General features: G+C 37.1%; 1 protein-coding gene across 9 annotated transcripts in view; it reads left to right on the top strand.

Annotated features, from left to right (window-relative positions):
• CNOT2 (CCR4-NOT transcription complex subunit 2) overlaps positions 1-10,166 on the top strand; it is an 83,339-nt gene extending 73,173 nt beyond the window's left edge. For 6 of the 9 annotated variants that reach the window (XM_086884420.1, XM_086884427.1, XM_086884426.1 and 3 more), the window contains 5 exons: positions 306-367; positions 464-513; positions 1,315-1,415; positions 1,990-2,134; positions 9,023-10,166. In XM_086884420.1, the coding sequence (XP_086740546.1) occupies positions 306-367; positions 464-513; positions 1,315-1,415; positions 1,990-2,134; positions 9,023-9,109 (445 nt within the window). In that variant the 3' untranslated portion in view covers positions 9,110-10,166. The remainder of the gene's footprint in view (positions 1-305; positions 368-463; positions 514-1,314; positions 1,416-1,989; positions 2,135-9,022) is intronic. The other 3 variants (XM_086884423.1, XM_086884425.1, XM_086884424.1) reach the window with 1 other exon arrangement.
• Positions 10,167-14,924: the final 4,758 nt, after the last annotated feature.

Genomic DNA, 14,924 nt, shown 5'->3' with positions numbered 1-14,924 from the left:
AATTGAAACCCAGCATAATAACACTGGATACCTGAAAAAGACCAGGACCTCTGGTGCCTAACTTGAAGGAAAGATAGATTCAAAATGAAATCTTGACCCTGTAGTTTCCCAAGGCAGTTTAAATGCAGCCTTGCTCTACATATGAAAAAGAAAATAAATAAATATAACTGCTTTAGTTTCCTTCTTCCTTCTCACCCCAGCTAGTGACAGCTTTTAGGTATTTGAAATGGATTATGGAGGGGCTTTTTTCTTTGGTTGGTTTGGAGGTTAATTTTTATAAATAGATGCTTTTCTTCTCCTTTCAGAAATCTTTATCCCAAATTTGCATCCCCATGGGCATCATCACCTTGTCGACCTCAAGACATAGGTAAGAGAGAAATAACTATTAAATTCAATAATAATATTTGCAAATTATATTCATTTACATGTCTTAATAGTTGCATCAATTCCGATTCTTTTTTAGACTTCCATGTTCCATCTGAATACTTAACTAACATTCACATTAGGGATAAGGTGAGTACGTGTGTGTGTGTGTGTGTGTGCATTTTTTGTTAATGTATTACCAGTAATTTTCTTAATTTTCTTTCAGATAGATAATGTTCAAAATCAGTCCATTTTTGCATGTCCTCAGTCTTTCTAGAAGCAGAAGTATGTTAACAGGCTGATTGGACACATGAAGCACCCATTTTATCTTACAAAAAGAGAATGGCCGTGCAAAAAAATAGCTAAAAAGCACAGTATGTTTTTAAGAGTTTGCCCTTTGTGTGAAGTTGAAGATTTTGTGATATAATTCAAATAGCAAATTAAATGGAGGTATTTCTTCTTGAGATAAGCTCAGAATTGTGTTCTCATTTATCTGATGGATTCTGTATCTACATGAAAAGGGATTTTTTTGAGATACGTTTTCTTTAAACTGTTTCTAGGGATCATTGAGAAGTAGCATAAGAAATTTTAGTAGTGTAACTTAGTAGGATGTGAAAGGAGAAAATACATGCAAGAACTTGTTTTTTTGGGTTTTTTCAAATAAAATAAGTAGATGGGAATACACAAATACAGGGAGAAAATTCTGTCTTGCTGGTTTGTTACATCTGTATTTTTCTGTTGTATTCTTTAACTTGGAAAGGTTAACAAAAGGTGAAGAAAAACAGATTATGTTAATAATTATTACTCCTGTTGTATTAGAATATCATTTTCAACACACTTAGAAGGATGGAAGTTCTGGATGTATCCTTGTGTTATTTAAGTGGGGTAGTGTGTTTTAAAAACATTTATCTATTGTGATTTTTCATCCTCATTTTCTTCAATCTTTTGCAGCTGGCTGCAATAAAACTTGGCCGATATGGAGAAGATCTCCTGTTTTATCTCTATTACATGAATGGAGGAGATGTATTACAGCTATTAGCAGCAGTAGAGCTGTACGTGCAAACTATTTTGTCAGTCTTATATGAGTTAATCTATTGCAATAATGAAATGGCAGATGTTAAAAAACAAAACAAAACACAGAACACCCAAACAAGCTAAACATTGAAAGCAAGAAGTTTAGTCAATCTTGAACTGTAAATCTTTTTTTTAAAATACCTCCTCCAACCTTGGTGCCATTCTGTACAGTTTTTTTACATTTCTGTAGTGGAAATCAAAAGCCCATCTCATGTATTTTGCATTATGAAGCAATGTGGGAAAAATGGCAGGTGCCAGTCATTATTGAATGTGTAACTTACTTGTCACCAACAAAACAAGAACCAGTAAATACTCATAAAAAGAATTTGTTGTTACTACCTACCAGACTTGAAGTTATGCGTGTGTTTTAGTTTGAGGTGTAATAACTATATGGAAGAGGTATGAAATCACAGGTTTAACCATGTCGTAGAAATTTTGTTTGGGTTTGAATACATTGTACAGTTCTGATTGAAACCTTTAAAGTTAGTTAATTAAGTTGATTTCAGATAACTAACACTAAGAATTATTTTTCCTTTCTATTACAAATGAAAGATTTAACCGGGATTGGAGATACCACAAAGAAGAGCGAGTATGGATCACCAGGGCACCCGGCATGGAGCCAACAATGAAAACCAATACGTACGAGAGGGGAACATATTACTTCTTTGACTGTCTTAACTGGAGGAAAGTAGCTAAGGTATCTCTTTTCCCTTGAGTAGATATTTTAGATCTGTCAGCCATGTATTTTTATGAAGACAAGAGTACAACACAAAAATCTTCACAAAAATCTCAAACTTTTTAATCTCCTATTATTTAGGTTCATTACCTTAATTTCTGATGTCTGAGAGAAAAAGTTGTCTGAAACACTGGCTTGCTTGTGGAAAATATGGAGCTGCCTTTCTTATTTCTAGTTTTCTTTGGGAGGTAGAAGGACATAAGACTTCTTTTAGGAGTTTGGTTAAAATTGAAAGCTCTTCCCACAGCATAGATTTGAAGAATGGAAAGCATTATTTGACATTTTAGAAGTCATACTTGCAAATATTTTATTACTTTGCTTTTGAAAATTAAATAGGATGCCACCGCACCTCACTTAGGAATTTAAAATGGATGTGGGATGGGTGCAGGGAATGCTTTTCTGGTTTTTGGGTACAGTCTCTCCTTAACCATACTTAGGAATTCCATGCTCTGTTGTTTGAAAATCAGAGTTTTTTGAAATAAATAGCTTCTTCTGAAGAGGAGACATATTTCCATCATGCTTTTTTTCTATATTGTAGACCAAGAGGGCATTAAAAAATCAGAAAGCTATGGCTTTTTCTCATCCCAGCTGTCATAATCTATTTGTCCCGTTCTGTCCATTAATACTGTCAATAATATTCTATGTCAGACAATCTGTAGGTCCTGTATCACACTCTTGTTTTCTCTAAAAAAACAACACATCAAATCAGATTAACCTTGAGGCCTTGAACTCATTAGATGTCATTCCAGCATGTTGTAACTATACTTTGTGGTTCTATGTGCTTAGGCTGTTTCATAGAGTAAGAAATCTTTTCACCTGCAGCCCAGCTTATGAATTGTTTGCTGAAAAGGCATTTCATTTCTGTGGGCAAGTTGTATCTATACACTTGGAGATTAGGGAACATTGCATAAAATAGTTACATGTCTGTTGATATGTTTTGAAACATCCATTTTAAAGATGGTAAAGTTTAGTGTCCTTTTGTCTATACAGCAGTTCGCCATCTAGACATAACTTGATACATGCTCTTTTTATTTCCTTCCCCACTTCCTCCAGCCAGTAATTTTGCATAGTTGATGCAAACTCCCTCAGGAATTAACATTCTAGTTCCCCTGAAGGATATGGGAGGTTCTTTAGTCCAATTGCATGTGTGACTCCTTGCTTCTGCTGCCACAGGAAAACCCAAGAACCTGTAGCTGACAGTTCTAGTGGTGAGCCCTGCTTTTATGGTTTTCCTAAATGCAAGGTAATTCCAAAACCTCTAAACAAAAGCACCACTCCTCAAAAACAAAACAAAAACAAAAGGAAAGTTTTTGTTTCTACTTGAATTATTAATTTGCTGCATGGTATACTTCCTTAGTTTCCCCAAGATGCTGTGAAAAGCTATTTTATTATTGCCCAAGATCATCAGAGGGGAAGTAATTACGTTTTGAAAGAATAGATTTCTTTTCTGGAGTCAGCTGAGCGTGTTCCATTTATTTTTGAGCAACAAGCCCGGTGTAGTTTCACATATCAATGGAATTGTGGTTTTTGCTTGTGTGGACACACAACATTTCTTTTTCCTAGGAGGAGGTGGTGCCCATTGTGTAAGGATAGTAACCTCTTCAGTGTCTCCTTTTTCTAACTGTAGTAAATGTATGCAGCTGCTATTGATGCTTGGCATTACTTTTTAAGACCGTATTGTGTCTGTTTGGAATCCCGAGTGCTATTCTGAAACTCAGCCTCCAGTGCTTGAGTGATGTACACTCTATCCTCCTGTTGGGCATTCCTCAGATACTGGAGAGATAGGAAAACTGCTGTTCTCTGAATGGTTTTTCACAAGATCTACATAGCTTCTCTTCTTATTTGCATGCTGAAGGTAATTCCCCCCAACATTAAGAAGCAATTGATAGCTAGTAAGGAGAGGGATAGTACTTTATAAAGTTTTGCACTTGAAGTGGTATTGCAACAAGGAATATGATTATTTTATTTATCCCCCCCACCAATGTCCACAAGAAGCAATAATATATTTTCTTCTAGGCTTGTGTATTCCATAATGCAAAAAAATTTAACGGGAATATTACTTTGAAATTTTTATTTAACTTTGAGCAGGCAAATTGAGCATTGATCACAGGAAGCTAGAGAATGATTTTGGGGCAAATTGAGATTTTTGTTGCATGGAAAAGGAGTTGCATACTAGAAGTAATTCTGTGACATTTTCACCTTTGATAAATAAGTGCAAACTTTAGGTGCATGTCATGTAATCTTAGCATTGTGTCATAATGTTGTTACTCTGTTGTTGCTCTGGTATTAATCTCTGGAGTAGACATTTCCTCTGAGGAGGACTAACACAGACCCACCCTAACAAGAACAGCAGTAGTTGGTAACACTGTGTTGCTTTGCATGCAAAGAGCAGCATGGCCAAGGAATTTTTTTCTAAGAAATGCAGAAGCATTAATAAATATTTCAGGAAATTAGACATATAAGGAGCTGGATAAAAAGGAATTCTGATAAATTGCAATCTCTTATTATAACTGTTATATTATTAGCGGATGCTGGGAATATCGAGTCTTTAGAAGGCCACAATAATAATTGCTTCTTAACAGTTCCACTAGTCCTTTTTTGAAGCAGGCATACAGGAATACTTGCACGTAAATAACTGTCTTATATGTGCATATTCAGTTATTTTTCAAGGTGCTTTATAAATTTGGTTCTTGTTCTAGTGTAGGTGCTCAAATACAGGGCAGCACATACTCTAATGTGTTGTGCTTTTCAGACATAGTGTATTTTGCATTATGAGCTTACATATTTATTGTCCCTATTTTAAATTGCACTGCAGTGTGAACTATTGCTGCAGTGAAATACAGCAGGTTGCCTTAGATAACACAGCTAAATCTTAAGACTTAACGTTTGTAAAAACATAAACTAGTTGTGATCTAGTAGATTTAGTGTTCTGGATTGGTTTTAATGAAAGTAAAGAAGGCTGAATAACTTCCTTCAAGAAAAATCAAATAATATATTAATCTTTTTTATTAAACTGTAGGCTCTACTTTTATATTCTTAATAGATAATAATAGACTGAAGAAGGAAATTCAGCAAAGTAGCTGAGTCATGAGAATTCCTGAAGTATTAGGAAATAAAATCAAATTGATTCTGACATACGGTAGTAAAAAGTGAAAAAATGTGGATGACAAACTTTAAATTCACCTTAAATGCAAAGTTAAAAAGTAGACAAATTTGGATTACGGATGTTTGTTTATGGTTTTTCATCCTATGACATGTGGGAAGTATGCTGAGATAAATACATTGATTTTTTTTCACTGAGGTTTTGGCTGTAGTTTGCTGCTGTTGAGGAGACATAAGAGAGAAAGGGAAGTAGCTCTGACACCAAAAGTGCTTTCTCCAATTGCACATTTACTGAAATCCTGACTTAAGTTATCTGAAGTAAGCTGCTTGAATTTCTCCTCCTTACTTTTCAGTAAGGAGAATTAATTTAAGTACAAGATTTTAAAAGCTTTTTACATTGATGTTATAGTTCTAAAATATGGATTTTGTTATGGGAGAGAATATTAAATTTTTAAGTGTTTATTTGCTTGTCAGGGCTGCTGTCCAGATGAAATTATTCCCTATCCTGTCAAGATCAGTATTAATTGAAATAGTTTCATAATTACTAGAAAGTTAAATTTATTATTCCAGTAAAGATGTAGCATAGGATTTCATCTCAGCCACTAAAGTGGGTCTTTGCTTCCATCTTTAAGTCAGTATAAATGCTACTTTTAAGTTCCATTTTGATTTTTTTAAGCTAGCCATGGTATTTCTACCCTCTGCTCTCATGGATTTACATAATCCCAGGTATTTTGTCCTTTGGATACTACCTACTCTGCTGACTTCTTTGTCGAGTTTTACTGTAACTGCTATTGATCATCCTAAGCAATCCTCTCCTACCTTAGGTATCCTTGCCTGTTACTGTTTGTACATGTACAGACTGATTAACTTTGCTATCAAAGCAAGTTTTCAGGATGACATGAGAAGTGTTTATTTTCTTTGCATAGAACAACTTATTCAGTGTCACACATGCTGTAAGTTTTCACACACATTCAGTATTATAATTAATAAAAGATATAAGTTTTAATTATTACCTCCATGTGGAAAAGAAAGCAATTTAACACATTTATCAATGGATAAATAGAATATTCTTACATTTTATTTCTATCTGTTTATGTTAAATAATAACACTGCTGCAGTTGGCATCCTAAAGCACAGTGGCAAAAGCAAAAACGTAAAGCTTACCTGTAATGTAAGTATTTGCCCCTATGTAATAAATAACTGATTTTTAGTTTCCAGAAATACTGGACAATTAATTATTTTTTAGGTGTTGTTAGATAGAACTTCAGGTGTTCTTATATGCTACTGGATATTGAATTTTAGCTTTACTGACACTGGGATCCAAATCAAGAAGACTGTTTTAAGTCTGTTAATTTTAGCAGTCAATTACAGTTTGAAGGATGAACTCACATCTAGAGAAAATTTGGTAGGGAAACATACTCCTTCTGAAGGAGGGACTTCCAGTTTGTGGGACACAAAGGATTGCTCAGCCCACCTGAGCATTCATTCCAGACACTTTGTTTGCATCTCCCGCTGCCAATAGAGGCTCACAACAACCTTAAGTTTGGAAAACCCTTTTTTAGCATACTGATCCTGTCTGGTTTCTTGCTCTATCTTACCAGTTTAATTAGCAACTTTCCATGGGTAGTTTCAAAGGCATTGCAGAGCTTGTGGAAGTTCAGTTAACTGACTGAAGCTGACCATTGGTTGATAGTATCTGCAGGCTCTTCCATGATTATGTGAAAGACAGAAACTTTGGCAGCCATGAAGGGCAGAGGAAGCTTGAGTGGTATCTTTTCTATTATAAAATGACTGCAGAATTACTGGAGGTCATGGAATCATAGAATGATTTGGGTTGGAAGAAACATTAAAGATCATCTAGTTCAACTGCTGTACCATGGACAAGAACATTTTCCACTAGACCAGATTGCTCAAAGCCCCATCTGACCTGGTTTTAAACACTTGCAGGGATGGGGTAGCCACAGCTTCTCTGGGTAGCCGGTTCCAGTGCCTCACTACCCTCATAGTAAAGAATTTATTTCTAATACCCAATCTAAATGCTGCTGCTCTTTAGTTTAAAGCCACTTTCCCTTGTCCTGTCACTATGTGCCTTTGCAAAAAGTCTCTCTCAACCCTTCCTGTAGGCCCCCTAAGATCCCCCCAACCTAATCCAGCCTTTGACACCGAAGTACATGTATGGACTTATACCCTTTGATCTTGCTTCTTACCCGAGGGGGTAGTAGCATCTCTTCAGTCTCAGCATATGTGTATCTGCTCAAAAAGAGAACATACACCAACTGGCATGCAGTTCTTACTAGGAATGCCAGAAACAATTCACTTTAGTATATATGACCTAAAAAAGTCCAAACAAACAAACACACCACCTAAATAAATAAATATACAACCCCCAAAACACAATCAACCAAAAAAACCTGCACAAACAAAAAAACCCCAAAAAATACCAAAAAAAATCCTTGGTAGGAGTAGAGAGGCAGGAACTAGAGATGAAGCAGATGTGCAACATTTCAGTGCAGATGGCTGTAACCTCTCATAGGTTTTGCTAGGGTTTTTCAGTCTTAGGGACAGTATTCTCAGGGGAGTACAGAATGCTTCACATTTTCCACTGTTCTGTTTCCTTACCATGCTGAATGTTTTTTCTATGCTAAATGGACCTTGTTTTTCATTGAAAGAAGAGAGGTCTGAGAGTTGGATTTCCTAGATTTTATTTCTGTTCTTGCATTAATTTAGCACAGATTTACGTGTACCGAAATACTATACAATTTAATCACTTTGGAGAATATTCTAAAATAATCTCTTCATTACTTAAGTGTTTTCATCTCCGTGTGAAAATAACAGGCTAAGTTTGCTTTGCAGATACAGATGATGTTCTGCTGAGGTTCTCCACCAAGTTAGATAAAATAAATTACTGTGCACATCCAAAGTTTTTGTTATTGAATTACCAAGAATTACCTCTAAAGAACAGTTCTGAAGCTTCTGCTTATCCTGTTTCTTGAATGAAGATAAAATAGGGATGAGACACAGTTAAGCGGATGAAAGGGTCTGAAAAATACAAGATTTCAGGTTTGATGGGTCTGGGGCTTAAATACGAGTATGAAGTGTGGAGAAATATTTTGATGAATTTTGGCTGAAGTGAGTTTGGACATTTTCACAGAATCATTTAGGTTAGAAAAGTCCTCCAAGGTCAAATCCAGCCTTTGATTACCACCATGTCAAACAGACCTTAGCAATAAGTCCAGTTGTTTCTTGAACACTTCCCTGATATCCAACGTGAACCTCCCCTGGTGCATCATGAAGCTATTTGGTCTGGTAGTGTGATATAAAAATATTCCCAAACTTTGGTTCATCCAGAATAAACCTCTGTACTCCTGACATGTTAAAATACAACTTCTGTTTATAATTCAGCTCATGCTGCAATTGTGTATTTGTGTTTTGTGTATGAGCATATATAAAATTGTTTGAGATTATAACAAGGATTCTGAGGGTCATGTAGCATTCAAAAGAATAGGAGAGCCTACATGTTGCAGGTGTAATGCCTTAGGATTGTTGTAACTTACTGATTTTTTTCTCCTTAAAATACAGAATTCAAGATAGCAAAGTTCTGTGGTTTAACTTAGGATATGTTAGTACTTGATCTCCTCTGTACTTCTGCTTTTCAAGTATGGCTGGTAGACCATATCTTGACAGGTAAATGATACATTATTTTATTTGAGTTTGTCTTTTTCTTTCCTTTTTTTTTTTCAACTGCAGGAGTTCCACCTGGAATATGACAAATTAGAAGAAAGGCCTCATCTGCCATCAACCTTCAACTACAACCCTGCTCAGCAAGCCTTCTAAAGACTTCCCTTTTCTTGGGGTATGGCTGTCTCAGCACAATACTCAACATAACTGCAGAACTGATGTGGCTCAGGCATCCTGGTTTTAATTCCTTGAGGATCTGGCAATTGGCTCATGCGAAGGGTCACCATTTGAGGTCCTGCCTTACTAATTATGTGCTGCCCAACAACTAAATTTGTAATTGTTTTTCTTTAGTTTGAGCAGGGTCTGAATTTTTGTTTCTGTTTTCTTTTTTGCCAGCAGACAAGCTTGGGTCTGTAAAGACAAGCGAGTACACTGACAAAAGTTTACCACTTAGTTTTCCAAAATGTAAAAACAAAAAAAAAGAAAAAAGACAAAAAATTAGACAACAAAATTTGCATTGTTCATTGTAGCACTATTGGTAATAAAAAATGTTTGTGCATTTTTATGTGAAGATCCTTCTCGTATTTCATTTGGAAAGATGAGCAAGGTTTGCTTCCTTCATTTTACTTCCCCTTCTGTTTTTGAAAGGCAGTTTTCGCCAAGCTTAATGCAAGAATATCTGACTGTTTAGAAGAAAGATATTGCCACAGTCTCTGGTTAGTTTCCAGAGTTGTGTATTACTGAGCTTCATCTTTCCAGAATGAGCAAAACACTGTCCAGTCTTTGTTACGATTTTGTAATAAATGTGTACATTTTTTTTAAATTTTTGGACATCACATGAATAAAGGTATGTATGTACGAATGTGTATATATTATATATATGACATCTATTTTGGAAAATGTTTGCCCTGCTGTACCTCATTTTTAGGAGGTGTGCATGGATGCAATATATGAAAACGGGACATTCTGGAACTGCTGGTCAGGGGACTACTTTGTCGCCCTGTGCACTAAAGGGCCAGATTTTCAGCAGCCAAGGACATCCATACCCAAGTGAATGTGATGGGACTTAAAGAAGTGAACTGAGACAATTCACTCTGGCTGTTTGAACAGCAGCGTTTCATAGGAAGAGAAAAAAAAAAAAAAGATCAATCTTGTATTTTCTGACCACATAAAGGCTTCTTCTCTTTGTAATAAAGTAGAAAAGCTCTCCTCACTGCAGTGTTGACTTTGATTTGAGATTGTGAAATTATTTCTTCAACAGTGAAAAATGGAGAAAAAAATTGAAGTATTAAAACTATCAAGCTGTACAGTGGTTAAGACACTTGAAGAGTCTTTTTGCTGCTGACAAGTAAATTTATGAGAATTTCATATTCTTTTCCACAGTAACATTTCCACGGCCAAAAACTTTGGTTAACCTTTGTTTCAGATCCCCTCTCTATAATAGCAGATAATTTTTAGAAAAATGGGTGGGTACAATGTCAAATGATGGAAAGATGCTTCATGAATTTGTCACTTGGGTGAAGTTTGGGTTAGGAGGTTGGAACTGATCACAGCTTAGTTCCATGTTATTTTCCCACTTAAAACAGAAATACATTTCATTTGGTGATTGCTATTACTTGAACTTCCAGATGCAAATAAATGTGAATATGGACTGGTTCTGAAAACTTTAACTGTTCTGAATGGAGAAAGAAAAACCTGAACTGTTGGGATGGTTTTTTCTAGATACGATTGCCACTTCTCACTAAGTTGCCTCTGGCGATGCAGATGATTAAAAAATACCTGAAATTACCAAAGCAAGGAAAGACATGTTAGTGACTCCTGGGATTTTGTTTTTCCATTTTGACCCCTTTTTCTGTGTAGTGCAAAAGCAGCTTGTTTGCATGTATTGAATTGTGCTTGGAAATTGAACCATTAGTGGCCTTGCTGTGGTTCTGTATCAGGTGTATGGCGAATCTTAAATTCTGAACTTTTTCTAATATCTATTTTAAGATGGTAAACATAAAAACATAAGCCTGTTGATTATATTTTTTTCTATTATTAAAGCAACGTTTTCCCAGCGTGGACAAAGAGAATGGTTATAACCTGTATAACTAACACAGCTGAAAAAGGTGGTTTTTCCTTTTCCTCAGACCAAAATAGATTCAAACATATATCTGATTATCCAAACATAAATTCATAAATTTTCACAACAATAATTTTCCAAAAGAATCTTGTTCCCTCCACAATTAAATTTAATTGTTTCTCATGTTGCTAAATTCTCAAAAAAATTCTTGATGATACAGTTGTATTCAACTGCCTAGTCTTTTGAAAATGTAAAATGCCTGATTTGGGGAAATTTCTCACCTGTGAGCACAGAACTGATGATTTGCTCCTTCCAGGTGGAAGAACAGTCTGGCTCTCATTTATCAATTAAATAAGCATATATGGAGACTTTAAAATCTGTGACTTGATTTCATATTTCACTCTGGGTTGAAGCAAGAGAAACAGATATAGACAGAAAACAAGGTGTAAGATTGAAACCGCTTCTTAATGATACCATATTAATTTTAAACATTGAAAAAAAGAATATACTGCTTTTTTTACTGAAAGGAGGAAAACCTCAGTCCTCATTTACAAACTCATGGCAAACTGGTGACTGAACTGCCCTATAGATTTTCAGACTGACAGTTAAGGTCTGAGGCTTATTTAATGTTTTTACATTCCACTAACGCTATAAATAGGGAGATACTAGAATGCTGTTTTTAAAATACCTTTATTTGAGATGGGTCTTTTTCCCTATAACTAGTTTTTTACGACAATGTGCAAGGTAAGTTCTGAGTAGAAAACCCAGTGTTTTTGGAAAGAAGTAGTATTCCTTTTTCTGGCCTGTCCAACATGCTCTCTCATGGTCATTGTTGCATATTGTTTACAAATCTTTTTTGAATAGTTAGCTCCACTTTCTCTGCAAATCCACTACCTTCAACTTCCAGGGTTAACTTTCACTGATTTGACCTGGTATTGCAGAAAACACTTTGTATTTTAACAACAGTCACTCAGATCACCCTGCTTGTGGAAAAATCAAGGGTACCAGAGAGTCATGGAGGAAAGAGTTAAGGGTGCTCCACTGGGGTGTTTAAAAATGAACAAACAAAAAAACCACCCAGCACTCATCTCCTCCACCTTAGTGCCTGCTGCCACAAATACATAAGCATGTGAGAACCTTCATGGGCTTGATTAATCTAATTGAAGACCCAAGTAATCCCGAGAAGCCTGCAAATACTCACATGGGTAAAAACATTTTTCACGTGACTGACCTTCAGTGAAGTGTCAACTTCACCTGTGTGGGGATTCATAACTGACCACACCACTCCCTCATGGCTGTGACATTTCTACACTGCAAAGATGTATGATGATATCACTTGGCTGCATGCCATGTCTGAAATCTGTCCCCAAGCCAGTACTTCTTGTAATTGGCTGTTTGTTTTACAGTTTCCACGAAAATAGGGAGAACATACCCAAATAAGAATTCGTGTATTGTAGTCAGATGCAAGATTTTTGCAGACTCTTGAGGGACTGTTTCTCTTGGCCATGAAGAGACCAGAAGCAGTCTTTGGCATGACCTAGGCAGTGCTGGGAAACAGAGGTCTGGGGCCATCAAGCTTGGTCCTGAGTGGCTCCTAGGTGACCATGGAAGAAGGCTGCCCATCCTCTAAATAATACTGTTTAAAGTTACTAGTCGCCTAAAAGAAACTTCTCCCTGTCCTCCTCACCCCTGAAATTCCTGGTAATTTCCAGTTGAAAATACTTCTGTGGGTGAACGTTGAATGAAACAAAAGGAAAAACGGGTAGTTTATCTGTCACACTCCAGCCTCTAAATGCACAGCTGCCACCCTAAGCATGGCATAGTTAGACAGTGCTTTTGGTTAAAAATCCTAAATACAACAATTGCTATTAAAGCCAAATTTTGCAGTGTGCTTAGTTTTCAAGTACCTTTTCATTGTGTCCCTCAAAATTTGCCACTGCCCAAAATTAATGCTAGTAGATGTTGAATTCTGGTAATGCAGATTGGACCAAGAAGTTAGTCTGGATTGACAGTTTATGCTTTTCATATATGGTATGTGAATTAAGTTTTTGTTTCTCTATGATAAGTATGCGTGCTCTCATTTCCATAAATCTGAAAGCTTACATTACATTAAAAGAACTGAGGAAATGCAACTGGATAACTTACTTTGAAATTTTGGCTTTAATAATTTCAGTAGCTTTACCAGGTTAACACTGCTTCACTGTCGGAGGTAAACTTTATTTTTTTGAAAATAAAGCACATTGAACAATAGTTTTGCTTGTTACTGATTCAGCTCACTTCTGGATTAGCAGTGCTAACCAAGTTTCTGTATTATTTTTCTAGGCTTCAGTTTCTCATTTGCATTTCATATTATCTTCCTGATATTAATGAGCTGATATTTGTGGGTATATGTCAGGTTTTTCTGCTGAAACGACCAAAATAATTTTCTGTAAGATCGCTTTTGAATTCCCAAGCAATCCAGCGAAGTATCCAGTTTTCATGACTGGAGCATCCTGCATCAGCTGTAAACAGTCCTGATGTGGAGCAAAAGGAAGGCAGGTGTCCCAAAGCTGCTGTGGTGCAGACATTCCTGAACATCCGTGGAAACCCTTTCGTGCTCTCTAAGCTTATTCTCAACGAAATGGTTGGTTTGGTTGTTCCAGAGGTCTCTCTTACCTTGGAAGGCCAGTTTACTTTCTGGTGGGCATCACAGTATTGGTTTTAAAAAGGCATTCTATTGTTTATTATATAGACTTGTTCTTGGAAAAGGCAGTTAATTACTGACATTTTCCTGGAAGAGCTGCAGTCAGCATCCCAAGGACCAGCACTAGGCTTGTGCAAGGAAACAGGGAGGTGTGAGCCCAGGCTCGATGAGCAGCCTGGGTGGCTGCCCAACCTCCAGGTGCCTGACCAAGGCAGGGGTGTTCTCTGCACTGCCTGTACCAGGTGGGCCAGCTGCAGTGGGCCTCAGGTAAGGCTGTCCCTTGGCAATGGGGCAAGGAAGGGCCCAAAAGAACAGGCCTGAACCTGTTCTCCTACAGTTGAGATTTTCATCCAGACATTGTATGCCAGCTTTCTCAGCCCTGGTGGTTCGTGGGCAGCCTGTGGTCCTGGAGCCAGCATCCCCACTCCTGCCCTCAGCAGGTAACAGCAGAGCTACAATCTTCACAACAGGCCCCCTTTCATCTGCTACAACAATCGGGCATTGATGATCATTTTTCACTTCCAATTGATCCAGATAAACTTTGAGTTTTGGCTGAGTCATTTGTGCTGTTCAGAATCTGTGAGATTACCTGGTGAATGCTAAGGACCATTCCCAGTTAAAATGCAGCTTCAGCATCTCCCCAGCTGTGGATGATGTGGGGATTGGATGCACACAGGAGGACTGACTCAGGGTTGCTCTGTCACCCAGTGAGCTGTTGCCTTAATTTCCGTCTGACAGCACTTTATGTACAAGGGATTGCAGGGAGTTGAACCAAGTATGGAAGGCCAGCTGTTCAGGAGGTAAGACAGAAAGAAGCTGCAGCTCATTTACACTGAAGAGCAGAGCTGGACCTTTCAGGACCTTTCAGGTCCTTTCAGGTGATAAGTCACCAATCAACCTGATTATCATTTTATTTTTTATATTATGAAAACTCCATGCAACAAGCCTCCACCATTGGAGACTGCTGTCACCACAAGTGCTGGAAGCAAAACCTGCTGTGGGAATAGATGGACAGAGCCAAGAACTAAGCAAAATGAGTTCAGTTTCTAGTATAAACACCTATAGCAGGTTTAAGTAAAAAACCTGTAGTCCCTGGCTCAGAGCTGGTTTACTTTTTCAGAAATCCTTTGATAATCAGGGCAGGCTACTGCGAAGCAGCTGGCTTGAGAGGAGTGTGGTAGTGCACTTGTGCAAGCAAGGACAATATTTGCATCCATCTGTATTCA

The sequence above is a fragment of the Cyanistes caeruleus genome, chromosome 4, assembly GCF_971803275.1.
Source record: "Cyanistes caeruleus chromosome 4, bCyaCae1.hap1.1, whole genome shotgun sequence".
Classification (NCBI taxonomy): Eukaryota; Metazoa; Chordata; class Aves; order Passeriformes; family Paridae; genus Cyanistes; species Cyanistes caeruleus.
Note: the sequence above shows the minus strand (reverse complement) of the source record. Positions and strands in the feature narration are given on the sequence as shown.